At 54.4% G+C, this 25,463-nt stretch overlaps 1 protein-coding gene across 1 annotated transcript in view; it reads left to right on the forward strand.

Moving 5' to 3' along the window:
• Positions 1–25,385, forward strand: part of MYBPC2 (myosin binding protein C2) — a 98,079-nt gene extending 72,694 nt beyond the window's left edge. Inside the window, exons 25-31 of the mRNA XM_074531647.1 lie at positions 1,965–2,157; positions 5,753–5,892; positions 10,917–11,076; positions 13,461–13,597; positions 22,521–22,707; positions 24,784–24,809; positions 25,277–25,385. Of these exons, the coding sequence (XP_074387748.1) occupies positions 1,965–2,157; positions 5,753–5,892; positions 10,917–11,076; positions 13,461–13,597; positions 22,521–22,707; positions 24,784–24,794 (828 nt within the window). The 3' untranslated portion in view covers positions 24,795–24,809; positions 25,277–25,385. The remainder of the gene's footprint in view (positions 1–1,964; positions 2,158–5,752; positions 5,893–10,916; positions 11,077–13,460; positions 13,598–22,520; positions 22,708–24,783; positions 24,810–25,276) is intronic.
• The last annotated feature ends 78 nt before the right edge of the window (positions 25,386–25,463 follow it).

Consider the following 25,463-nt stretch of genomic DNA (forward strand, 5'->3'; position numbering starts at 1 on the left):
ATTGGGGTCACTCTGCCCTATGGATTTATTGGGGTCACTCGGCCCCATATGGATTTATTGGGGTCACTCAGCCCCTTAGGGATTTATTGGGGTCACTCAGCCCCATAGGGATTTATTGGGGTCACTCTGCCCCAGGGAGTTATTGGGGTCACTCAGCCCTATGGATTTATTGGGGTCACTCTGTGCTATGGATTTATTGGGGTCACTCGGCCCTATAGGGATTTATTGGGGTCACTCAGCCCCATAGGGATTTATTGGGGTCACTCTGCCCTATGGATTTATTGGGGTCACTCAGCCCTATGGATTTATTGGGGTCACTCGGCCCCATAGGGATTTATTGGGGTCACTCAGCCCCATAGGGATTTATTGGGGTCACTCAGCCCCATTGATTTATTGGGGTCACTCAGCCCCATAGGGATTTATTGGGGTCACTCAGCCCCATAGGGATTTATTGGGGTCACTCGGCCCCATGGATTTATTGGGGTCACTCAGCCCTATAGGGATTTATTGGGGTCACTCAGCCCCATAGAGATTTATTGGGGTCACTCAGCCCTATGGATTTATTGGGGTCACTCTGCCCCATGGAATTATTGGGATAACTCAGCCCCATAGGGACAACTCAGCCCCACAACCGTGCAGCCCTTTAGGGACACCTCAACCCCACAGCCCTATAGGGACAACTGAGCCCCATAGATCCCACAGGGACACCTCAACCCCACAGCCCCACACATCCCCATAGGGACAAATGAGCCCCACACACCCCATAAGGACACCTCAACCCCACAGCCCTATAGGGACACCTCAACCCCATAGATCCCATAGGGACACCTCAACCCCACAGCCCTATAGGGACACCTCAACCCCACAGATCCCACAGGGACACCTCAACCCCACAGATCCCATAGGGACAACTCAGCCCCACAACCGTGCAGGCCCCTAGGGACACCTCAACCCCACAGCCCCACAGATCCCATAAGGACAACTGAGCCCCACAGATCCCACAGGGACACCTCAACCCCACAGACCCCATAGGGATAACTCAACCCCACAGACCCCATAGGGACACCTCAACCCCACAGATCCCACAGGGACACCTCAACCCCACAGACCCCATAGGGACACCTCAACCCCACAGATCCCACAGGGACACCTCAACCCCACAGACCCCATAGGGACAACTCAGCCCCACTGCCCCATAGGGACACCTCAACCCCACAACCCCACAGACCCCATAGGGATAACTGAACCCCACAACTCCACAGCCCCATAGGGACAACTGAGCCCCACAGCCCCATAGGGACACCTCAACCCCACAGCCCTATAGGGACACCTCAACCCCACAGATCCCATAAGGACAACTGAGCCCCACAGATTCCGTAGGGACAACTCAACCCCACAGCCCCACAGATCCCATAAGGACAACTGAGCCCCACAGATTCCATAGGGACACCTCAACCCCACAGCCCTATAGGGACACCTCAACCCCACAGATCCCACAGGGACACCTCAACCCCACAGATCCCATAGGGACAACTGAGCCCCACAGATTCCATAGGGACACCTCAACCCCACAGACCCCATAGGGATAACTGAACCCCACAACTCCACAGCCCCATAGGGACAACTGAACCCCACAGATCCCATAGGGACACCTCAACCCCACAGCCCCATGGGGACACCTGAACCCCATAACCCCATAGGGACACCTCCACCCCACAGCCCCACAGCCCCATAGGGACACCACAACCCCACAGGCCCATAGATCCCACAGGGACACCTCAACCCCAAACCCCCACAGCCCCATAGATCCCATAGGGACAATTGAGCCCTACAGGGATAACTCAACCCCATAACCCCATAGGGACACCTCAACCCCAAAACCCCACAACCCCACAGACCCCATAGTGACACCTGAACCCCACCCCCCACCCCCATAGATCTAACCAAGCCCCGCCCCCCGGCAGGGTAAGCCCCGCCCCCAGGTGACGTGGACGAAGGAGGGCGGGCCCCTGGGCGAGGACGTGCACGTGCGCACATCGGACCGGGACACGGTGTTCTTCATCCGCGCCGCCGCCAGGGGGCACTCGGGGCGCTACGGGCTCAGCGTGCGCATCGAGGGCATGGAGGACACGGCCGAGATGCGCCTGCGCATCGTCGGTAACTGGGAGCGCTGGGAGCGACTGGGAACACTGGGATTGGGAACTGGGAGCACTGGGGACACTGGGATTGGGAACTGGGAGTGATGGGAGGGACTGGGATTGGGAACTGGGAGCACTGGGAGCGACTGGGAACACTGGCATTGGGAACTGGGAGTGACTGGGAACACCAGGCCGTGTTGGCATCGAGGGCATGGAGGACACGGCCGAGATGCGCCTGCGCATCGTCGGTAACTGGGAGCACTGGGAGGGACTGGGAGGGACTGGGAGCACTGGGATTGGGAACTGGGAGTGATGGGAGGGACTGGGATTGGGAACTGGGAGCACTGGGAGCGACTGGGATCACTGGGATTGGGAACTGGGAGTGATGGGAGCACTGGGAGCGACTGGGACTGACTGGGGACACGAGGATGAGCGTTGGCATTGAGGGCATGGAGGACACGGCCGAGATGCGCCTGCGCATCGTCGGTAACTGGGAGCACTGGGAGTGACTGGGATCACTGGGAGTGACTGGGATCACTGGGATTGGGAACTGGGAGTGATGGGAGTGACTGGGATCACTGGGATTGGGAACTGGGAGTGACTGGGAGTGACTGGGAGTGATGAGATTGGGAACTGGTAGTGATGGGAGTGACTGGGATTGGGAACTGGGAGCACTGGGAGCACTGGGAGCACTGGGAGCAAGCAACTGGGATCACTGGAATTGGGAACTGGGAGCACTGGGAACACTGGGATTGGGAACTGGGAGTGACTGGGAGTGATGGGATTGGGAACTGGGAGCACTGGGAGCGCTGGGCTCAGCGTGCGCATCGAGGGCATGGAGGACACGGCCGAGATGCGCCTGCGCATTGTCGGTAACTGGGAGCACTGGGAGCGACTGGGAGTGACTGGGATTGGGAACTGGGAGCACTGGGAGTGACTGGGAGTGACTGGGGACATGAGGATGAGCGTTGGCATTGAGGGCATGGAGGACACGGCCGAGATGCGCCTGCGCATTGTCAGTAACTGGGAGCACTGGGAGCGACTGGGAGTGATGGGATTGGGAACTGGGAGTGATGGGAGTGACTGGGATTGGGAACTGGGGGCACTGGGAGCACTGGGAGCACTGGGAGTGACTGGGATTGGGAGCTGGGGCACTGGAAACACTGGCATTGGGAACTGGGAGTGATGGGAAGGACTGGGATTGGTAACTGGGAGCACTGGGAGCGACTGGGAGTGACTGGGAGTGATGGCATTGGGAACTGGGAGTGATGGGAGTGACTGGGATTGGGAACTGGGAGTGACTGGGATCACTGGGATTGGGAACTGGGAGTGATGGGAGTGACTGGGAGTGACTGGGAGTGACTGGGAGTGACTGGGAGTGACTGGGATTGGGAACTGGGAGTGATGGGAGTGACTGGGAGTGATGGGATTGGGAACTGGGAGTGACTGGGATCACTGGGAGTGATGGGATTGGGAGCTGGGAGTGATGGGAGTGACTGGGATTGGGAACTGGGAGCGACTGGGAGTGACTGGGAGTGACTGGGATTGGGAACTGGGAGCACTGGGGGCACTGGGAGTGATGGCATTGGGAACTGGGAGTGACTGGGATCACTGGGATTGCAAACTGGGAGCACTGGGAACACTGGCATTGGGAACTGGGAGTGACTGGGATCACTGGGATTGCAAACTGGGAGCACTGGGATGTTTCAGAATGGGTTTGGGGCGGTTTTTGAGGGATTTTTGGGGGATTTTTGGGACGATTTCGGAGATTTTTGGGGGCCGTTTTCTGGGAATGTTTCCGGGCAGTTTTGGGGTATTTTTGGGGTGGTTTTGGGGGTATTTAGTGGGATTATTTTGGGGTGTTTTGAGGTATTTTGGGTGCTATTTCCCAAAGAGGTTTCAGAGCAGTTTTGGGGTATTTTTGGGATGTTTTTGGGATATTTTGTGGGATTATTTTGGGGTGTTTTGAGGTATTTTGGGTGCTATTTCCCAAAGAGGTTTCAGAGCAGTTTTGGGGTATTTTTGGGATGTTTTTGGGATATTTTGTGGGATTTTTTGGGATGTTTTTGGGATATTTTGTGAGATTATTTTGGGGTGTTTTTGAGATATTTTGGGTGCTATTTCCCAAAGAGGTTTCAGAGCAGTTCTAGGGTATTTTTGGGATGTTTTTGGGATATTTTGTGGGATTATTTTGGGGTGTTTTTGAGGTATTTTGGGTGCTATTTCCCAAAGAGGTTTCAGAGCAGTTTTGGGGTATTTTTGGGATGTTTTTGGGATATTTTGTGGGATTTTTTGGGATGTTTTTGGGATATTTTGTGGGATTATTTTGGGGTGTTTTTGAGGTATTTTGGGTGCTATTTCCCAAGGAGGTTTCAGAGCAGTTTTGGGGGTTTTTTTTCGGATGTTTTTGGGATATTTTGTGAGATTATTTTGGGGTGTTTTGAGGTATTTTGGCTGCTATTTCCCAAGGAGGTTTCAGGGCAGTTTTGGGGTATTTTTGGTATGGTTTTGGGGGTATTTTGTGGGATTTTTTGGGATGTTTTTGGGATATTTTGTGAGATTATTTTGGGGTGTTTTTGAGGTATTTTTGGTGCTATTTCCCACAGAGGTTTCAGAGCAGTTTTGGGGTATTTTTGGGGTGGTTTTCGGGATATTTTGTGGGATTTTTTTTGGATGTTTTTGGGATATTTTGTGGGATTATTTTGGGGTGTTTTGAGGTATTTTGGGTGCTATTTCCCAAGGAGGTTTCAGGGCAGTTTTGGGGTATTTTTGGGATGTTTTTGGGATATTTTGTGGGATTTTTTGGGATGTTTCTGGGATATTTTGTGGGATTATTTTGGGGTGTTTTGAGGTATTTTGGGTGCTATTTCCCAAAGAGGTTTCAGGGCAGTTTTGGGGTATTTTTGGGCGTATTTTGTGGGATTTTTTGGGGTGGTTTTGGGATATTTTGTGGGATTATTTTGGGGTGTTTTGAGGTATTTTGGGTGCTATTTCCCAAAGAGGTTTCAGGGCAGTTTTGGGGTATTTTTGGGGTATTTTGGGGGTATTTTGTGAGATTATTTTGGGGTGTTTTGAGGTATTTTGGGTGCTATTTCCCAAGGAGGTTCCAGGGCAGTTTTGGGATGTTTTTGGGATATTTTGTGGGATTTTTTGGGGTGTTTTGAGGTATTTTGGGTGCTATTTCCCAAAGAGGTTTCAGGGCAGTTTTGGGGTATTTTTGGGGTGGTTTTGGGATATTTTGTGGGATATTTTGGGATGTTTTTGGGATATTTTGTGGGATTATTTTGGGGTATTTTTGAGGTATTTTGGGTGCTATTTCCCAAGGAGGTTTCAGGGCGATTTTGGGATATTTTGGGGGTATTTTTAGGGTACTTTTTGGGGTGTTTTGGCTGCTATTTCCCAAAGAGGTTTCAGGGCGATTTTGGGGGGATTTTGTGGGATTTTTTGGGATGTTTTTGGGATATTTTGTGGGATTATTTTGGGGTGTTTTTGAGGTATTTTTGGTGCTATTTCCCAAGGAGGTTTCAGGCCAAGTTTGGGGGTATTTTTGGGCTATTTTTGGGGTGTTTCTGGGCTATTTTTGGGGTGTCCCTGATCCGATCCCCCCTCTCCAGAGAAGCCCGGCCCCCCCAAGAACGTGCAGGTGAAGGAGGTTTGGGGGTTCAACGCCCTGGTGGAGTGGGAGCCCCCCGAGGACGACGGCAACGCCGAGATCACCGGGTACACCATCATGAAGGCCGACAAGAGAACCATGGTGAGGGGGCAGCGCCCCGAAAGCTGCCCAGGGGAACCCCAAAATACTCAGTGGAACCCCAAAATATTCAGTGAAACCCCAAAATAGTCAGTGGAATCCCAAAATACTCAATGGAACCCCAAAATATTCAGTGGAACCCCAAAATAGTCAGTGGAATCCCAAAATACTCAGTGGAACCCCAAAATACTCAATGGAACCCCAAAATATTCAGTGGAACCCCAAAATTCTCAGTGGAACCCTAAAATATTCAGTGAAACCCCAAAATACTCAATGGAACCCCAAAATACTCAGTGGAACCCTAAAATATTCAGTGGAATCCCAAAATACTCAGTGGAACCCTAAAATATTCAGTGGAACCCTAAAATATTCAGTGAAACCCCAAAATACTCAGTGGAACCCTAAAGTATTCAGTGGAACCCTAAAGTATTCAGTGGAACCCCAAAATATTCAGTGGAACCCTAAAGTTCTCAGTGGAACCCCAAAATATTCAGTGGAACCCCAAAGTACTCAATGGAATCCCAAAATTCTCAGTGGAACCCCAAAATACTCAGTGGAACCCCAAAATACTCAATGGAACCCCAAAATACTCAATGGAACCCTAAAATATTTAATGGAACCCCAAAATACTCAATGGAACCCCAAAATACTCAGTGGAACCCTAAAATTCTCAATGGAACCCCAAAATTCCCAATGGAAATCTCAAATAGCCAATGGAAATCCTAAAGTTCTCAATGGAACCCCAAAATATTCAGTGAAACCCCAAAATATTCAATGGAACCCCAAAATGCTCAGTGGAACCCTAAAGTATTCAGTGAAACCCCAAAATACTCAGTGGAACCCCAAAATTCTCAGTGGAACCCGAAAATATTCAGTGGAACCCCAAAATACTCAATGGAATCCCAAAATACTCAGTGGAACCCCAAAATACTCAGTGGAACCCTAAAGTTCTCAGTGGAAACCTAAAATATTCAATGGAACCCCAAAATATTCAGTGGAACCCCAAAATAGTCAGTGGAACCCTAAAGTTCTCAGTGGAACCCCAAAATTCTCAGTGGAACCCCAAAATTCCCAATGGAAATCTCAAATACTCAATGGAAATCCCAGAATTCTCAATGGAACCCCAAAATACTCAATGGAACCCTAAAATTCTCAGTGGAACCCCAAAATATTCAATGGAGCCCCAAAATATTCAATGGAACCCCAAAGTACTCAATGGAACCCCAAAATACTCAATGGAACCCCAAAGTACTCAGTGGGACCCCAAAATATTCAATGGAACCCCAAAATTCCCAATGGAAATCTCAAATAGTCAATGGAAATCCCAAAATTCTCAATGGAACCCTAAAATATTCAATGGAACCCCAAAGTACTCAATGGAACCCCAAAATATTCAGTGGAACCCCAAAATACTCAGTGGAACCCCAAAATATTCAGTGGAACCCCAAAGTACTTAATGGAACCCCAAAATTTCCAATGGAACCCCAAAATATTCAATGGAACCCCAAAATTGGGCTCCCCAAAATCTCCCCCAAACCTTCCCCAAACCATCTCAACCCCCCCCCAAAACCCCCTCAAATACCCCCAAACATCCTCAAACCCCCCCAAATCCCTTCCGTCTCCCCCAAAACCGCCTCAAACCCCCCCAAAAACCCCTCAGCTCCTCAAAATCTCCCCCGAAACCACCTCAAACCACCCCAAAACCGCCTCAAACCTTCCAAAAATGCCTCAAATTCCCCCAAAACCACCTCAGATCCCCCCAAAACCCCCTCACGACTGCCCAAAAACCGCCTCAAACCCCCCCAAAACCACCTCAAACCTTCCAAAAACCACCCCAAATCCCCCCAAAACCACCTCAGGACCCCCCCAAAACCAACTCAAACCCCCCCAAAACCCCCTCACGACTGCCCAAAAACTGCCTCAAACCACCCCAAAACCGCATTAAATTGCCCCAAAACCACCTCAGATCCCCCCCAAAATCTCCTCAAACCTTTCCAAAACCTCTTCAAACCTTCCCAAAACCGCCTCAAATTCCCCCAAAACCACCTCAGATCTCTCCAAAACCAACTCAAAACCACTCCAAAACCCCTCAAGCTCCCCACCAAACCCCCTCAAATCCCCCCAAAACCCCCTCAAACCCCCCCAAAACCACCTCAGGACCCCCCAAAACCAACTCAAAACCACTTCAAAACCCCTCAGCTCCCCAAAATCTCCCCCAAAACCATCTCAAATCCCCCCAAAACCACCTCAAACCCCCCCAAAACCCTCTCACGACTGCCCAAAACCGCCTCAAACCACCCCAAAACCGCCTCAAGCCTTCCAAAAACCCCCTCAAATCCCCCCAAAACCACCTCAAACCCCCCCAAAACCAACTCAGGACCCCCCAAAACCAACTCAAAACCACTCCAAAACCCCTCAGCTCCCCAAAATCTCCCCCAAAACCATCTCAAACCCCCCCAAAACCACCTCAGGACCCCCCAAAACCACCTCAAACTCCTCCAAAACCCCCTCAGCTCCCCACCAAACCCCCTCAAATCCCCCCAAACCCCCTCACGACTGCCTAAAACCACCTCAAACCACCCCAAAACCGCCTCAAACCACCCCAAAACCGCCTCAGATCCCCCCAAAACCCCCTCACGACTGCCCAAAACCACCTCAAACCCCCCCAAAACCACCTCAGATCCCCCCAAACCGTCTCAAACACCCCCAAAACCCCCTCACGACTGCCCCAAAACCAACTCAAACCACCCCAAAACCTCCTCAAACCTTCCAAAAACCACCTCAGATCCCCCCCAAAACCCCCTCATGACTGCCCAAAACCACCTCAAACCACCCCAAAACCCCCTCAAATCCCCCCAAAACCACCTCAGATCCCCCCCAAAACCCCCTCACGACTGCCCAAAACCACCTCAAACCACCCCAAAACCGCCTCAAATTCCCCCAAAATCACCTCAGGACCCCCCAAAACCAACTCAAATCCCCCCAAAACCAACTCAAATTCCCCCAAAACCACCTCAGATCCCCCCAAAACCAACTCAAAACCACTCCAAAACCCCTCAGCTCCCCAAAATCTCCCCCAAAACCATCTCAAATCCCCCCAAAACCACCTCAGGACCCCCCAAAACCACCTCAAACTCCTCCAAAACCCCCTCAGCTCCTCACCAAACCCCCTCAAATCCCCCCAAAACCCCCTCACGACTGCCCAAAACCGCCTCAAACCACCCCAAAACCACCTCAAGCCTTCCCAAAATGCCACAAATTCCCCCAAAACCACCTCAGATCCCCCCCAAAACCCCCTCACGACTGCCCAAAACCGCCTCAAACCACCCCAAAACCGCTTCAAATTCCCCCAAAACCCCCTCAAATCCCCCCAAAACCACCTCAAACCCACCCCAAAACCACCTCAAACCTTCCAAAAACCACCCCAAATTCCCCCAAAACCACCTCAGATCTCCCCAAAACCACCTCAGGACCCCCCAAACCGTCTCAAACACCCCCAAAACCCCCTCACGACTGCTCCAAAACCAACTCAAACCACCCCAAAACCGCCTCAAATTCCCCCAAAACCACCTCAGATCCCCCCAAAACCAACTCAACCCCCCCCAAAACCGCCTCAAACCTTCCCAAAACCGCCTCAAATCCCCCCAAAACCACCTCAGATCCCCCCCAAAACCTCCTCAAATCCCCCCAAAACCCCCTCACGACTGCCCAAAACCAACTCAAACCCCCCCAAAACCAAGTCAAAACCACCCCAAAACCCCTCAAGCTCCCCACCAAACCCCCTCAAACCCCCCCAAAACCAACTCAAAACCACTCCAAAACCCCTCAACTCCCCAAAATCTCCCCCAAAACCATCTCAAATCCCCCCAAAATCACCTCAGGACCCCCCCAAAACCCCCTCACGACTGCCCAAAACCCCCTCAAATCCCCCCAAAACCAACTCAAAACCACTCCAAAACCCCTCAGCTCCCCAAAATCTCCCCAAAACCCCCTGACGACCCCCCAAAACCACCTCAAACTCCTCCAAAACCCCCTCAGCTCCCCACCAAATCCCCTCAAACCCCCCCAAAACCGCCTCAAACCTTCCAAAAATGCCTCAAATCCCCCCAAAACCACCTCAGATCCCCCCAAAACCCCCTCACGACTGCCCAAAACCACCTCAAACCCCCCCAAAACCACCTCAAACCACCCCAAAACCACCTCAAATCCCCCCAAAACCACCTCAGATCCCCCCAAAACCAACTCAAACCACCCCAAAACCTCCTCAAACCTTCCAAAAACCACCTCAAATTCCCCCAAAACCACCTCAGGACCTCCCAAAACCAACTCAAACCTTCCCAAAACCCCCTCACGACTGCCCCAAAACCACCTCAGATCCCCCCAAAACCTCCTCAAACCTTCCAAAAACCACCTCAGATCCCCCCCAAAACCCCCTCACGACTGCCCAAAACCACCTCAAACCACCCCAAAACCCCCTCAAATCCCCCCAAAACCACCTCAGGACTGCCCAAAACCACCTCAAACCACCCCAAAACCACCTCAAACCCCCCCCAAACCACCTCAGGACCTCCCAAAACCAACTCAAAACCACCCCAAAACCCCCTCAAATCCCCCCAAAACCAACTCAAAACCCCCCCAAAAACCCCTCACGACTGCCCAAAACCACCTCAAACCTTCCCAAAACCGCCTCAAATTCCCCCAAAACCACCTCAGATCTCTCCAAAACCAACTCAAAACCACCCCAAAACCCCTCAAGCTCCCCACCAAACCCCCTCAAATCTCCCCAAAACCAACTCAAAACCACCCCAAAGCCCCTCAGCTCCCCAAAATCTCCCCCAAAACCACCTCACGACCCCCCAAAATCACCTCAGGACCCCCCAAAACCCCCTCAAACCCCCCCAAAACCCCCTCAAATCCCCCCAAAACCAACTCAAAACCACTCCAAAACCCCTCAGCTCCCCAAAATCTCCCCCAAAACCACCTCACGACCCCCCAAAACCCCCTGACAACCCCCCAAAACCCGCCAGGAGTGGTTCACGGTGTACGAGCACAACCGGCCCCTGCGCTGCACGGCCTCGGAGCTGGTGATGGGCAACGAGTACCTGTTCAAGGTGTTCAGCGAGAACCTGTGCGGGCTGAGCGAGAAACCGGGGCTGTCCTGCAACACGGCCGTCATCCCCAAAGCGGGTACCCCCAAATTCGGGGCGTTTGGGAGGGGTTTGGGGGGGTTTGGGGTGGATTTGGGGGGGTTTGAGGTGGATTTGGGGGGGTTTGATTTGGTTTTGGGGGGGTTTGAGGTGTTTTTGGGGGGGTTTGAGGTGGATTTGGGGAGGTTTCTGTGAGTTCAGGAAGATCCCTGTGATCCCCAAAGCCACTCAAAGCATCCTCAGAATGGGTACCCCAAACTTTGGGGGACATTTGGGGGGTCTTGAGGGGATTTGAGATGTTTTTGGGGGGGTTTGATTTGATTTTGGGGGGGTTTGAGGTGGTTTTGGGGGGATTTGAGGTGTTTTTGGGGGGTACCTGTGTGGGCTGAGCGAGAAACCGGGGCTGTCCTGCAACACGGCCGTCATCCCCAAAGCGGGTACCCCCAAATTCGGGGCGTTTGGGGGGGTTTGTGATGGTTTTGGGGGGGTTTGAGGTGGTTTTGGGGGGGTTTGAGGTGGATTTGGGGAGGTTTCTGTGAGTTCAGGAAGATCCCTGTGGTCCCCAAAGCCACTCAAAGTATCCCCAAAGCGGGTACCCCAAATTTTGGGGGACATTTGGGGGGTCTTGAGGGGATTTAAGGTGGTTTTGGGGGGCTTTAAGGTGGTTTTGAGGTGCTTTTGGTGGGGTTTGAGGTGGTTTTGGGGGTGTTTGAGGTGGTTGGACAGGGGGTTGATTTGGTTTTGGGGGGATTTGAGGTGATTTTGAGGTGGTTTTCGGGGACATTGAGATGTTTTTGGGGGGTTTGATTTGGTTTTGGGGGGGGTTCAAGGTAGTTTTGGGGGGCTCAGTGAGAAACCGGGGCTGTCCTGCAACACGGCCGTCATCCCCAAAGCGGGTACCCCCAAATTCGGGGCGTTTGGGAGGGGTTTGAGATGGTTTTGGGGGGATTTGGGGGGGTTTGAGGTGGATTTGGGGAGGTTTGGGGCAAATTTGGGGAGGTTTCTGTGAGTTCAGGAAGATCCTGTGGTCCCCAAAGCCACTCAAAGCATCCCCAAAGCGGGTACCCCAAATTTTGGGGGGATTTGGAGGTGTTTGAGGTGGATTTGGGGGGGTTTGAGGTGTTTTTGGGGGAGGTTTGGGGCAAATTTGGGGAGGTTTCTGTGAGTTCAGGAAGATCCCTGTGGTCCCCAAAGCCACTCAAAACATCCCCAAAAGTGGGTACCCCAAATTTTGGGGGACATCTGGGGGGTCTTGAGGGGATTTGAGGTGGTTTTGGGGGGGATTTGAGGTGGTTTTGGGGTGGTTTGAGGTGATTTTGGGGAGCATTGAGGTGGTTTTGGGGTGCATCTGGGGGGATTTTGGTTCAGTTTTTGTGGGTTCAGGAAGATCCCTGTGATCCCCAAAACACCAACCTCAAATTTTGAGTGGTTTTGGGGCAGTTTAAGGTGGATTTGGGGGGGTTTGAGGTGATTTTGGGGATGTTTGAGGTGGATTTGGGGGGGTTTGAGGTGATTTTGGGGAGGTTTGAGGTGGTTTTGGGGATGTTTGAGGTGGTTTTGGGGTGGTTTGAGGTGGTTTTGGGGTACATTTGAAGGGATTTCATTCAGTTTTTGTGGGTTCAGTAAGATCCCTGTGATCCCCAAAACACAAACCTCAAATTTTGAGCGGTTTTGGGGCAGTTTAAGGTGGATTTGGGGTGGTTTGAGGTGATTTTGGGGTGGTTTGAGGTGGTTTTGGGGCAGATCTGAAGGGATTTTGGTTCAGTTTTTGTGAGTTCAGGAAGATCCCTGTGACCCCCAAACCCACCCAAAATCCAAACCCCAAATTTTGCCATTAATTGAGTCTTAATTGTGATTTTTAATTAATTGATAATTAATAATTTAGAGTGTTCAACAGGGAATATTAAAATTGTAAAGCATTTTTAGGGGCTCACCCACACTTTGTGCCCTCACCTTGATTAAACCCCCCCTTATTCCAACCTGGGGGTGGGACCCCAACCCTTGATCCCCCCCAGATGTTTTCGGGGTGCCCCTAACCCAAAAGTATCCCCAAAACACAAACCTCGAATTTTGAGGGGTTTTGGGGCAGTTTAAGGTGGATTTGGGGTGGTTTGAGGTGGTTTTGAGGTGGTTTGAGGTGGTTTTGGGGTGGTTTGAGGTGATTTTGGGGTGGTTTGAGGTGGTTTTGGGGTGGTTTGAGGTGATTTTGGGGTGGTTTGAGGTGGTTTTGGGGTGATTTAAGGTGGTTTTGGGGTACATTTGGGGGGATTTTGGTTCAGTTTTTGTGGGTTCAGGAAGATCCCTGTGACCCCCAAACCCACCCAAAACCCAAACCCCCCTCATTCCAACCTGGGGGTGGGACCCCAACCCTTGATCGCCCCCAGATGTTTTCGGGGTGCCCCTAACCCGCTGTGGCCCCCCCAGAGCTGCGGCTGAAGCCCCCCCAGTACCAGGAGCACGATTTCCGCTCGGCGCCGCAGTTCCTGACGCCGCTGGTGGATCGCAGCGCCGTGGCCGGATACTCCACCGCCCTCAACTGCGCCGTCAGGGGGCACCCCAAGGTCTGGGGGGGGTTTGGGGGGACCCCCGGGGGTGTGCAGCCTGAGATTGGGGGGGTTTGGGTGGAGATTTGGGGTGCTGGGTGGAAATTTTGGGGTCCTGAGGGGGCTTGGGGTACCCCTGTGCATGTTCACCCCGAAATTGGGATGAACATGGGTGGAGATTTGGGGTCCTGAGTGGAGATTTTGGGGGTCCTGAGGGGGTTTTGGGGTACCCCTGGGGGTGTGCAGCCTGAGATTGAGGGGGTTTGGGTGGAGATTTGGGGGTCCTGAGGGGTTTTGGGGTACCCCCAGTCATGTTCATCCCAATATTAGGGGGCTTTGGGTGGAGATTTGGGGTGCTGGGTGGAGATTTGGGGTCCTGGGTGGGTTTTGGGGTACCCCCGATCATGTTCACCCCAATATTAGGGGGCTTTGGGTGGAGATTTGGGGTCCTGAGGGGGTTTGGGGTACCCCCAAGGGTGTTCACCCCGAAATTGGGGGGGTTTGGGTTGAGATTTGGGGTGCTGGGTGGAGATTTTGGGGTCCTGATGGGATTTTGGGGTCCCCAACTCATTCCTCTGCTCACAATTGGGTGAGTGGGGATGAAGATGGGGGTACTGAGGGGGTTTTGGGGTACCCCTGGGTGTGTACACCCCAAAATTGGGAGGGTTGGGTGAAGATTTGGGGTCCTGAGGGGGTTTTGGGGTACCCCCGGGGGTGGGCAGCCTGAGATTGGGGGGGTTTGGGTGGAGATTTGGGGTGCTGGGTGGAGATTTGGGGTCCTGAGGGGTTTTGGGGTCTCCACTTCATCCCTCCACTCTCAACCTTATGGTATGGGGATAATTATAGGGTTTTGGGGGTCCTGAGGGGGTTTTGGGGGACCCCCGGGGGTGTTCACCCCGAAATTGGGGGGGTTTGGGTGGAGATTTGGGGTGCTGGGTGGAGATTTTGGGGTCCTGAGGGGGTTTGGGGTACCCCTGATCATGTTCATCCCAATATTAGAGGGGTTTGGGTGGAGATTTGGGGTCCTGGGTGGGTTTTGGGGGACCCCCGGGGGTGTTCACCCCAGTATTAGGGGGCTTTGGGTGGAGATTTGGGGGTCCTGATGGGATTTTGGGGTCCCCAACTCATTCCTCTGCTCACAATTGGGTGAGTGGGGATGAAGATGGGGGTCCTGAGGGGGTTTTGGGGTACCCCTGGGTGTGTGCAGCCTGAGATTGGGGGGGTTTGGGTGGAGATTTGGGGTCCTGGGTGGGTTTTGGGGTACCCCTGGGTGTGTACACCCCAAAATTGGGGGGGTTTGGGTGGAGATTTGGGGTGCTGGGTGGAGATTTGGGGTCCTGAGGGGTTTTGGGGTACACCTGGGTGTGTTCAGCCTGAAATTGGGGGGGTTTGGGTGGAGATTTGGGGTCCTGGGTGGAGATTTGGGGTCCTGAGGGGGTTTGGGGTGCCCCTGTGCATGTTCACCCCCAAAATTGAGGGGGGTTTGGGTGGAGATTTGGGGTCCTGAGGGGGTTTTGGGGTATCCCTGGGTGTGTTCATCCCGAAATTGGGAGGCTTTGGGTGGAGATTTGGGGTGCTGGGTGGAGATTTGGGGTGCTGGGTGGAGATTTGGGGTCCTGAGGGGGTTTTGGGGTACCCCCGATCATGTTCATCCCAATATTAGGGGGGTTTGGGTGGAGATTTGGGGTGCTGGGTGGAGATTTTGGGGTCCTGGGTGGGTTTTGGGGTAACCCTGACTCTGAAATTGGGGGGGTTTGGGAGGAGATTTGGGGTGCTGGGTGGGTTTTGGGGGACCCCCGGGGGGTGTGCAGCCTGAAATTGGGGGGGTTTGGGTGGAGATTTGGGGTGCTGGGTGGAGATTTGGGGTCCTGGGTGGGTTTTGGGGTCTCCAATTCATCGCTTCACTCTCAACCTTATGGTATGGGGATAATTATAGGGTTTTGGGGGTCCTGAGGGGGTTTTGGGGGACCCCCGGGGGTGTTCACCCCGAAATTGGGGGGGTTTGGGTTGAGATTTGGGGTGCTGGGTGGAAATGTTGGGGGTCCTGGGTGGATTTTGGGGTCCCTCTGATCTCAATTGGATGGGGTAGGGATATTTAGGGGGGTCCTGGGGGTCGGTTTGGGGGTCCTGACAGAGTTTTGGGGTACCCTTGACTCTTTTCCCCCCAATATTAAGGGGGTTTGGGTGGAGACTTGGGGTCCTGGGTGGAGATTTGGGGTCCTGGGTGGGTTTTGGGGTACCCCCGGGGGTGTGCAGCCTGAAATTGGGGGGGTTTGGGTGGAGATTTGGGGTCCTGGGTGGAGATTTGGGGTGCTGGGTGGAGATTTGGGGTGCTGGGTGGGTTTTGGGGTACCCCCGATCATGTTCACCCCAATATTAGGGGGTTTGGGTGGAGATTTTGGGGTCCTGGGTGGAGATTTGGGGGTCCTGGGTGGGTTTGGGGTACCCCTGGGTGTGTACACCCCAAAATTGGGGAGGTTTGGGTGGAGATTTGGGGTCCTGGGTGGAAATTTTGGGGGTCCTGAGGGGGTTTTGGGGTACCCGCGGGGGTGTTCACCCCGAAATTGGGGGGGTTTGGGTGGAGATTTGGGGTCCTGGGTGGAGATTTGGGGTCCTGAGTGGAGATTTTGGGGGTCCTGAGGGGGTTTTGGGGTACCCCTGGGTGTGTTCAGCCTGAAATTGGGGGGTTTGGGTTGCTGAGTGGAGATTTGGGGTCCTGGGTGGAAATTTTGGGGTCCTGAGGGGTTTTGGGGGACCCCCGATCATGTTCACCCCAATATTAGGGGGCTTTGGGTGGAGATTTGGGGTCCTGAGGGGTTTTGGGGTACCCCTGGGTGTGTCCACCCCGAAATTGGGAGGGTTTGGGTGGAGATTTTTGGGGTCCTGGGTGGATTTTGGGGTCCCTCTGATCTCAATTGGATGGGGTGGGGATATTTATGGGGGTCCTGGGGGTTGGTTTGGGGGTCCTGACAGAGTTTTGGGGTACCCTTGACTCTTTTCCCCCCAATATTAAGGGGGTTTGGGTGGAGACTTGGGGTGCTGGGTGGAAATTTTGGGGTCCTGAGGGGGTTTTGGGGTACCCCCGGGAGTGTGCAGCCTGAAATTGGGGGGGTTTGGGTGGAGATTTGGGGTCCTGGGTGGAAATTTTGGGGGTCCTGAGGGGGTTTGGGGTACCCCTAGGTGTGTACACCCCAAAATTGGGGGGGTTTGGGTGGAGATTTGGGGTCCTGGGTGGAGATTTGGGGTCCTGAGTGGAGATTTTGGGGGTCCTGAGGGGGTTTTGGGGTACCCCCGGGTGTGTTCACCCCAAAATTGGGGGGTTTGGGTGAAGATTTGGGGTCCTGAGGGGGTTTTGGGGTATCCCTGGGTGTGTTCATCCCGAAATTGGGAGGCTTTGGGTGGAGATTTGGGGTGCTGGGTGGAGATTTGGGGTCCTGAGGGGGTTTTGGGGTACCCCCGATCATGTTCATCCCAATATTGGGGGGGTTTGGGTGGAGATTTGGGGTCCTCGGTGGAGATTTGGGGGTCCTAGGTGGGTTTTGGGGTAACCCTGACTCTGAAATTGGGGGGGTTTGGGTGGAGATTTGGGGTGCTGGGTGGAGACTTGGGGTGCCCCTGTGCATGTTCACCCCCAAAACTGGGGGGGGTTTGGGTTGAGATTTGGGGTCCTGGGTGGAGATTTGGGGTCCTGGGTGGAGATTTGGGGGTCCTGGGTGGGTTTTGGGGTACCCCTGGGTGTGTGCAGCCTGAAATTGAGGGGGTTTGGGTGGAGATTTGGGGGTCCTGAGGGGGTTTGGGGTACCCCCAGTCATGTTCATCCCAATATTAGGGGGGTTTGGGTGGAGATTTGGGGTGCTGGGTGGAGATTTGGGGGTCCTGAGGGGGTTTTGGAGGACCCCTGGGTGTGTTCACCCCAAAATTGGGGGGTTTGGGTGAAGATTTGGGGTCCTGAGGGGATTTTGGGGTACCCCTGGGTGTGTTCACTCCAATATTAGGGGGGTTTGGGTGGAGATTTGGGGGGTCCTGGGTGGGTTTTTGAGGTGTCCCAGTGGGGCTGTGAACTCACCCCCAAGTCTGGATGTTTTTGGGGTTCCTTGGATGTTTTTGGGGTACCCTGGGCCATTTTTGGGGTGCATTTCGGGGTCCCCCTGACCAGCTGTGTCCCCCTCTCTCAGCCCAAGGTGGTGTGGCTCAAGATCCAGGTTTGGGGTTCACCTGGGGAAGGGTTTTGGGGTGTCCCAATGGGGCTCTGGTTGTTCTTGGGGTTTTTGAGGTGTCCCAATGGGGCTGTGAACTCATCCCCGGGTCTGGGTGTTTTTGGGGTGCCCTGGGCTGTTTTTGGGGTGCATTTCAGGGTTCACCTGACAAGGTGTGTCCCTCCCAGCCTCAAGATCCAGGTGTGGGGTTCACCTGAGTCCCCTCAGGGTCCTGGGTGGGTTTTGGGGTGTCCCAATGGGGCTGTGGATGCATCCCCAGGTCTGGATGTTTTTGGGTGGTTTTGGGCTGTTTTTGGGGTACCCTGGGCTATTTTTGGGGTTCATTTCGGGGTTCCCTGACCGTGTCCCCCCCTCTCCCAGCCTAAGGTGGTGTGGCTCAAGATCCAGGTTTGGGGTTCACCTGGGGAAGGGTTTTGGGGTGTCCCAGTGGGACTGTGGTTGTTTTTAGGGTGTCCCAACGGGACTATGGATGCATCCCCAGGTCTGGGTGTTTTTGGGGTGCCCTGGGCTATTTTTGGGGTGCATTTTGGGGCTTCCCTGACCAGCTGTCCCCCCCTCCCAGCCCAAGGTGGTATGGCTCAAGGTGGGGTTCACCTGAGGAAGGGTTTTGGGGTGTCCCAATGGGGCTCTGGTTGTTCTTGGGGTTTTTGAGGTGTCCCAATGGGGCTGTGAACTCATCCCCGGGTCTGGGTGTTTTTGGGGTGCCCTGGGCTATTTTTGGGGTGCATTTCGGGGTTCACCTGACCAGGTGTGTCCCTCCCAGCCTCAAGATCCAGGTGTGGGGTTCACCTGAGTCCCCTCAGGGTCCTGGGTGGGTTTTGGGGTGTCCCAATGGGGCTGTGGATGCATCCCCAGGCCTGGATGTTTTTGGGTGGTTTTGGGCTGTTTTTGGGGTGCCCTGGGCTATTTTTGGGGTGCATTTCGGGGTTCCCTGACCATGTGTGCCCCCCTCCCAGCCCAAGGTGGTGCGGCTCAAGATCCAGGTGTGGGGTTCACCTGGGGAAGGGTTTTGGGGTGTCCCAGTGGGACTGTGGATGCATCCCCAGCTGTGGATGTTTTTGGGGTACCTTGGGCTATTTTCGGGGTTCATTTCGGGGTTCCCTGACCGTGTCCCCCCCTCCCAGCCCAAGGTGGTGTGGCTCAAGAACCAGGTGTGGGTTCACCTGAGTCCCCTCAGGGTCCTGGGTGGTTTTTGGGGTGTCCCAATGGGGCTGTGGCTGCATCCCCAGCTGTGGCTGGTTTTGGGGTGCCTTGGAGTATTTTTGGGGTTCATTTCGGGGTTCCCTGACCGTGTGTCCCCCCTCCCAGCCCAGGGTGGTGTGGCTGAAGATCCAGGTGTGGGATTCACCTAGAGAGGGTTTTTGGGAAGGGTTTTTGGGGTGTCCCAATGGGACTATGGATGCATTCCCAGCTGTGGCTGCTTTTGGGGTGCCCTGGGCTATTTTTGGGGTCCCCCTGACCATGTCCCCCCCCCTTCCAGCCCAAGGTGGTGTGGCTCAAGAACCAGGTGTGGGGTTCACCTGGGGAAGGGTTTTGGGGTGTCCCAATGGGACTGTGGTTGTTTTTGGGGTGTCCCAATGGGACTATGGATGCATCCCCAGGTCTGGGTGTTTTTGGGGTACCTTGGAGTATTTTTGGGGTTCATTTCGGGGTTCCCTGACCATGTCCCCCCCCCTTCCAGCCCAAGGTGGTGTGGCTCAAGATCCAGGTTTGGGGTTCACCTGGGGAAGGGTTTTGGGGTGTCCCAATGGGGCTCTGGTTGTTCTTGGGGTTTTTGAGGTGTCCCAATGGGGCTGTGAACTCACCCCCGGGTCTGGGTGTTTTTGGGGTGCCCTGGGCCATTTTCGGGGTGCATTTCAGGGTTCCCCTGACCATGTCCCCCCCTCCCAGCCCAGGGTGGTGTGGCTCAAGATCCAGGTGTGGGATTCACCTAGAGAGGGTTTTTGGGAAGGGTTTTTGGGGTGTCCCAATGGGACTATGGATGCATCTGCAGGTCTGGGTGTTTTTGGGGTGCCCTGGGCTATTTTTGGGGCGCATTTCAGGGTTCCCTGACCGTCTCCCCCCCTCCCAGCCCAGGGTGGTGTGGCTCAAGATCCAGGTTTGGGGTTCACCTGAGGAAGGGTTTTTGGGGTGTCCCAATGGGACTATGGATGCATCCCCAGGTCTGGGTGTTTTTGGGTGGTTTTGGGCTGTTTTTGGGGTGCCCTGGGCTATTTTCGGGGTTCATTTCAGGGTTCCCTGACCGTGTCCCCCCCTCCCAGCCCAGGGTGGTGTGGCTCAAGATCCAGGTGTGGGATTCACCTAGAGAGGGTTTTTGGGAAGGGTTTTTGGGGTGTCCCAATGGGACTATGGATGCATCCCCAGCTGTGGCTGTTTTTGGGGTGCCCTGGGCTATTTTTGGGGTCCCCCTGACCGTGTCCCCCCCCTCCCAGCCCAAGGTGGTGTGGCTCAAGAACCAGATGTGGGGTTCACCTGGGGAAGGGTTTTGGGGTGTCCCAATGGGACTGTGGTTGTTTTTGGGGTGTCCCAATGGGACAATGGATGCATCCCCAGGTCTGGGTGTTTTTGGGGTGTTTTTGGGGTGCCCTGGGCTATTTTTGGGGTGCATTTCAGGGTTCCCCTGACCGTGTCCCCCCCTCCCAGCCCAAGGTGGTGTGGCTGAAAATCCAGGTGTGGGATTCACCTTAGAGAGGGTTTTTGGAAGGGTTTTTGGGGCGTCCCAATGGGACTATGGATGCATCTGCAGGTCTGGGTGTTTTTGGGGTGCCCTGGACTATTTTTGGGGCGCATTTCAGGGTTCCCCTGACCGTGTTCCCCCCTCCCAGCCCAAGGTGGTGTGGCTCAAGATCCAGGTGTGGGGTTCACCTGAGGAAGGGTTTTTGGGGTGTGAACTCATCCCCAGGTCTGGGTGTTTTTGGGTGGTTTTGGGCTGTTTTTGGGGTGCCTTGGGGTATTTTTGGGGTGCATTTCTGGGCTCCCCTGACCGTGTCCCCCCCTCCCAGCCCAAGGTGGTGTGGCTCAAGATCCAGGTTTGGGGTTCACCTGAGGAAGGGTTTTTGGGGTGTCCCAATGGGGCTGTGGATGCATCCCCAGGTTTGGGTGTTTTTGGGTGGTTTTGGGCTGTTTTTGGGGTGCCCTGGGCTATTTTTGGGGTGCATTTTGGGGTTCCCTGACCGTGTCCCCCCCTCCCAGCCCAAGGTGGTGTGGCTCAAGATCCAGGTGTGGGGTTCACCTGAGGAAGGGTTTTTGGGGTGTCCCAATGGGGCTCTGGTTGGTTTTGAAGAGTCCCAATGGGGCTATGGATGCATCCCCAGCTGTGGCTGTTTTTGGGGTGCCCTGGGCCATTTTCGGGGTTCATTTCGGGGTTCCCTGACCGTGTCCCCCCCTCCCAGCCCAGGGTGGTGTGGCTCAAGAACCAGGTGTGGGGTTCACCTGAGTCCCCTCAGGGTCCTGGGTGGGTTTTGGGGTGTCCCAATGGGACTATGGATGCATCCCCAGGCCTGGATGTTTTTGGGTGGTTTTGGGCTGGTTTTGGGGTACCCTGGTCCATTTTCAGGGTTCATTTCGGGGTTCCCTGACCGTGTCCCCCCCTCCCAGCCCAAGGTGGTGTGGCTCAAGATCCAGGTGTGGGGTTCACCTGAGTCTCTTTAGGGTCCTAGGGATGGTTTTGGGGTGTCCCAATGGGGCTGTGAACTCATCCCCAGGTCTGGGTGTTTTTGGGGTGCCCTGGGCTGTTTTTGGGGTGCATTTCGGGGTTCCCTGACCGTGTCCCCCCCTCTCCCAGCCCAAGGTGGTGTGGCTCAAGAACCAGGTGTGGAGTTCACCTGGGGAGGGGTTTTGGGGTGTCCCAATGGGGCTCTGGTTGTTTTTGGGGTGTCCCAATGGGGCTCTGGTTGGTTTTGAAGAGTCCCAGTGGGGCTGTGGATGCATCCCCAGCTGTGGCTGTTTTTGGGGTACCTTGGGGTATTTTCGGGGTTCATTTCGGGGTTCCCTGACCGTGTCCCCCCCCCTCCCAGCCCAAGGTGGTGTGGCTCAAGAACCAGGTGTGGGGTTCACCTGAGGAAGGGTTTTTGGGGTGTCCCAATGGGGCTCTGGTTGTTTTTGAAGTGTCCCAATGGGGCTGTGAACTCATCCCCAGGTCTGGGTGTTTTTGGGGTACCCTGGGCTATTTTCGGGGTGCATTTCGGGGTTCCCTGACCGTGTGTGCCCCCCTCCCAGCCCAAGGTGGTGTGGCTCAAGAACCAGGTGTGGGGTTCACCTGGGGAGGGGTTTTGGGGTGTCCCAATGGGGATGTGAACTCACCCCCGGGTCTGGGTGTTTTTGGGGTGCCCTGGGCTATTTTCGGGGTGCATTTCGGGGTTCCCTGACCGTGTCCCCCCCTCCCAGCCCAAGGTGGTGTGGCTCAAGATCCAGGTGTGGGATTCACCTAGAGAGGGTTTTTGGGAAGGGTTTTTGGGGTGTCCCAACGGGACTATGGATGCATCCCCAGCTGTGGCTGGTTTTGGGGTGCCCTGGGCTATTTTCGGGGTTCATTTCGGGGTTCCCTGACCGTGTCCCCCCCTCCCAGCCCAAGGTGGTGTGGCTCAAGAACCAGGTGTGGGGTTCACCTGAGGAAGGGTTTTTGGGGTGTGAACTCACCCCTGGGTCTGGGTGTTTTTGGGGTACCCTGGGCCATTTTCGGGGTGCATTTCGGGGTTCCCTGACCGTGTCCCCCCCCCTCCCAGCCCAAGGTGGTGTGGCTCAAGAACCAGATGGCCATCGGGGATGACCCCAAGTTCCTGGCGCGGCACAGCCAGGGGGTGCTGACGCTGCTGATCCGCAAGCCGGGGCCCTTCGACGGCGGCACCTACACCTGCAGGGCTGTCAACGAGCTGGGCGAGGCCCTGACCGAGTGCCGCCTCGAAATTCGGGGTGAGGGGCGCCCCAACATGGGCCGGGGGTCCCCACAATCACGGGGGGGGGGGGTCCCCAGAATCGCGGGGGGGTCCCCAAAATCGGGAGGGGTTCCCAAAGTTTTGGAGGGGAGGATGTGAATACCGTTGTGAACACCTGGGGGCGGAACGGCCAGGGGAAGAAGGGGCACCCCAAAATTTGGGGGAGGTCCTAAGTGATTTTGGGGTGAGGGGGTCCCCAAAATGAGGGGGGGTCTGCAAAATCATAGGGGGTCCCCAAAATCGGGAGGGGTTTCCAGAATTTTGGAGGGAGGTTGTGAATAGCTGGGCGAGGGTTGTGAACACCTGGGGGAGGAGCGGCCATGGGAAGAAGGGGCACCCCAAAATTTGGGGGGGGTCCTGAGTGATTTTGGGGTGAGGGAGTCCCCAAAATATGGGGGGGGTCCACAAAATCTGGGAGGGGGGGGTCTGTAAAATTGAGGGGGTCCCCAAAATCAGGAGCGGTTCCCAAAATTTTGGAGGGAGTTTGTGAATAGCTGGGTCAGGGTTGTGGTACCTGGGACTGATTTTGGGGTAAAGGGGCTCCCCAAAATTGGGGGGGGTCCCCAAAATCTGGGGGTGGTCCTGAGTGAATTTTGGGGTGAGGGGGTCTCCAAAATCAGGAGGGGTCCCCAAAATCGGGAGGGGTTTCCAGAATTTTGGGTGGAGGTTGCGAATACCATTGTGAACACCCGGGGGAGGAATGGCCAGGGGAAGAAGGGGCACCCCAAAATTTGGGGGAGGTCCTGAGTGATTTTGGGGTGAGGGGATCCCCAAAATATGGGGGGGGTCCACAAAATCGCAGGGGGTCCCCAAAATCGGGGGGGGGTCCCAAAATTTTGGAGGGAGTTTGTGAATAGCTGGGTAAGGGTTGTGGTACCTGAGATGATTTTGGGGTGAGGGGGCTCCCCAAAATTGGGGGGGTCCCCAAAATCTGGGGGTGGTCCTGAGTGAATTTTGGGGTGAGGGGGTCTCCAAAATCAGGAGGGGTCCCCAAAATCGGGAGGGGTTTCCAGAATTTTGGGTGGAGGTTGCGAATACCATTGTGAACACCTGGGGGAGGAACGGCCAGGGGGAGAAGGGGCACCCCAAAATTTGGGGGGGTCCTGAGTGATTTTGGGGTGAGGGGGTCCCCAAAACTGGGGGGTCCCCAAAATCTAGGGGAGGTCCTGAGTGATTTTGGGGTGAGGGGGTCCCCAAAAAATGGGGGGGGGTCCACAAAATCACAGGGGGTCCCCAAAATCGGGAGGGGTTCCCAGAATTTTGGAGGAAGTCGTGAATAGCTGGGGGAGGGTTGTGGTACCTGAGATGATTTCGGGGTGAGGAGGGTCCCCAAAACTGGGGGGGTCCCCAAAATCTGGGGGTGGTCCTGAGTGAATTTTGGGGTGAGGGGGTCCCCAAAATCGCAGGGGAACCCCAAAATCAGGGTGGGTTTCCAAAATTTTGGGAGAGGTCGTGGATATTTGGTGAATATCTGAGACTGATTTTGGGGTGAGGGGGTCCCCAAAATATGGGAGGGGTCCACAAAATCTGGGAGGGGGGTCCCTAAAATTGAGGGGGTCCCCAAAATCGGGAGCGGTTCCCAAAATTTTGGAGGAAGTCGTGAATAGCTGGGGGAGGGTTGTGGTACCTGGGACTGATTTTGGGGTGAGGGGGGTCCCCAAAATTGGGGGCGTCTCCAAAATCTGGGGGTGGTCCTGAGTGAATTTTGGGGTGAGGGGGTCTCCAAAATCTGGGGGGGTCCCCAAAATCGCAGGGGGTCCCCAAAATCAGGGTGGGTTTCCAAAATTTTGGGAGAGGTCGTGGATATTTGGTGAATATCTGAGACTGATTTTGGGGTGAGGGGGTCCCCAAAATATGGGGGGGGTTCACAAAATCTGGGGGGGTGTCCCTGAAATTGAGGGGATCCCCAAAATCGGGGGGGGTTCCCAAAATTTTGGAGGAAGTCGTGAATAGCTGGGGGAGGGTTGTGGTACCTGGGACTGATTTTGGGGTGAGGGGCTCCCCAAAATTGGGGAATTGAAGCCCCCTCAATGTTTTGTCTCTCCCTCCACAGTGCCCCAGTGATGGTGACAAAAAATGGTGAGGGGGTGCTTAATTTTGGGGGGGTTTAATTTTTAATTAATTCAATTAATTCATTAATTTTAATGAATTAATTAAAACCTCCCCTATTTAATTAGGGGGTTTGATTGGGAAGTTTAATGGGGGGGGTTTGGTTGGGAGGATTAATTGGGGGGTTAAACAGAAAGGTTTTGCTTGAGTTTAATTGGGGTGTTTTAATTAAGGGGTTTAATTAGTGATTGCTTTAATTGGGGGGGTTGAATGGAGATGTTTAATTAGGGCTGTTAATTAGGGGGGTCTTTAATTGAGGGAGTTAACTGGTGATCTTTGGGGCTGTATTTGGGGGATATTTAATTTGGGAGGTTTAATTAGGAGATTTTTAATTTGGAGGGGGGGTGTTTAATTGGTGGGATGGATTTTGAGGTGACGTTTGAGGGGTTCTCCCTCATTTTGGGGTGCTGACCCCCATTTTTGCCACCGTCCTGCAGAGCCACGGGCCCATGGTGGTGAGGAAGAAGAGTGTGTGGGTGACGAAGGCCCCATAAGCCCCAATAAAAATAAAGAATCTGAGCAATCCCCCAGAGTCTTTGTGCTTCATTTTGGGGAGGGGGCACCTGAGGAATCGGGGAGCGCTTTTCCCACCTTTTCCACTTCATGGTTTCTTCTCTTTCGGTG

This window comes from Zonotrichia albicollis, chromosome 38 (genome assembly GCF_047830755.1).
Source record: "Zonotrichia albicollis isolate bZonAlb1 chromosome 38, bZonAlb1.hap1, whole genome shotgun sequence".
In the NCBI taxonomy this organism is placed as follows: domain Eukaryota; kingdom Metazoa; phylum Chordata; class Aves; order Passeriformes; family Passerellidae; genus Zonotrichia; species Zonotrichia albicollis.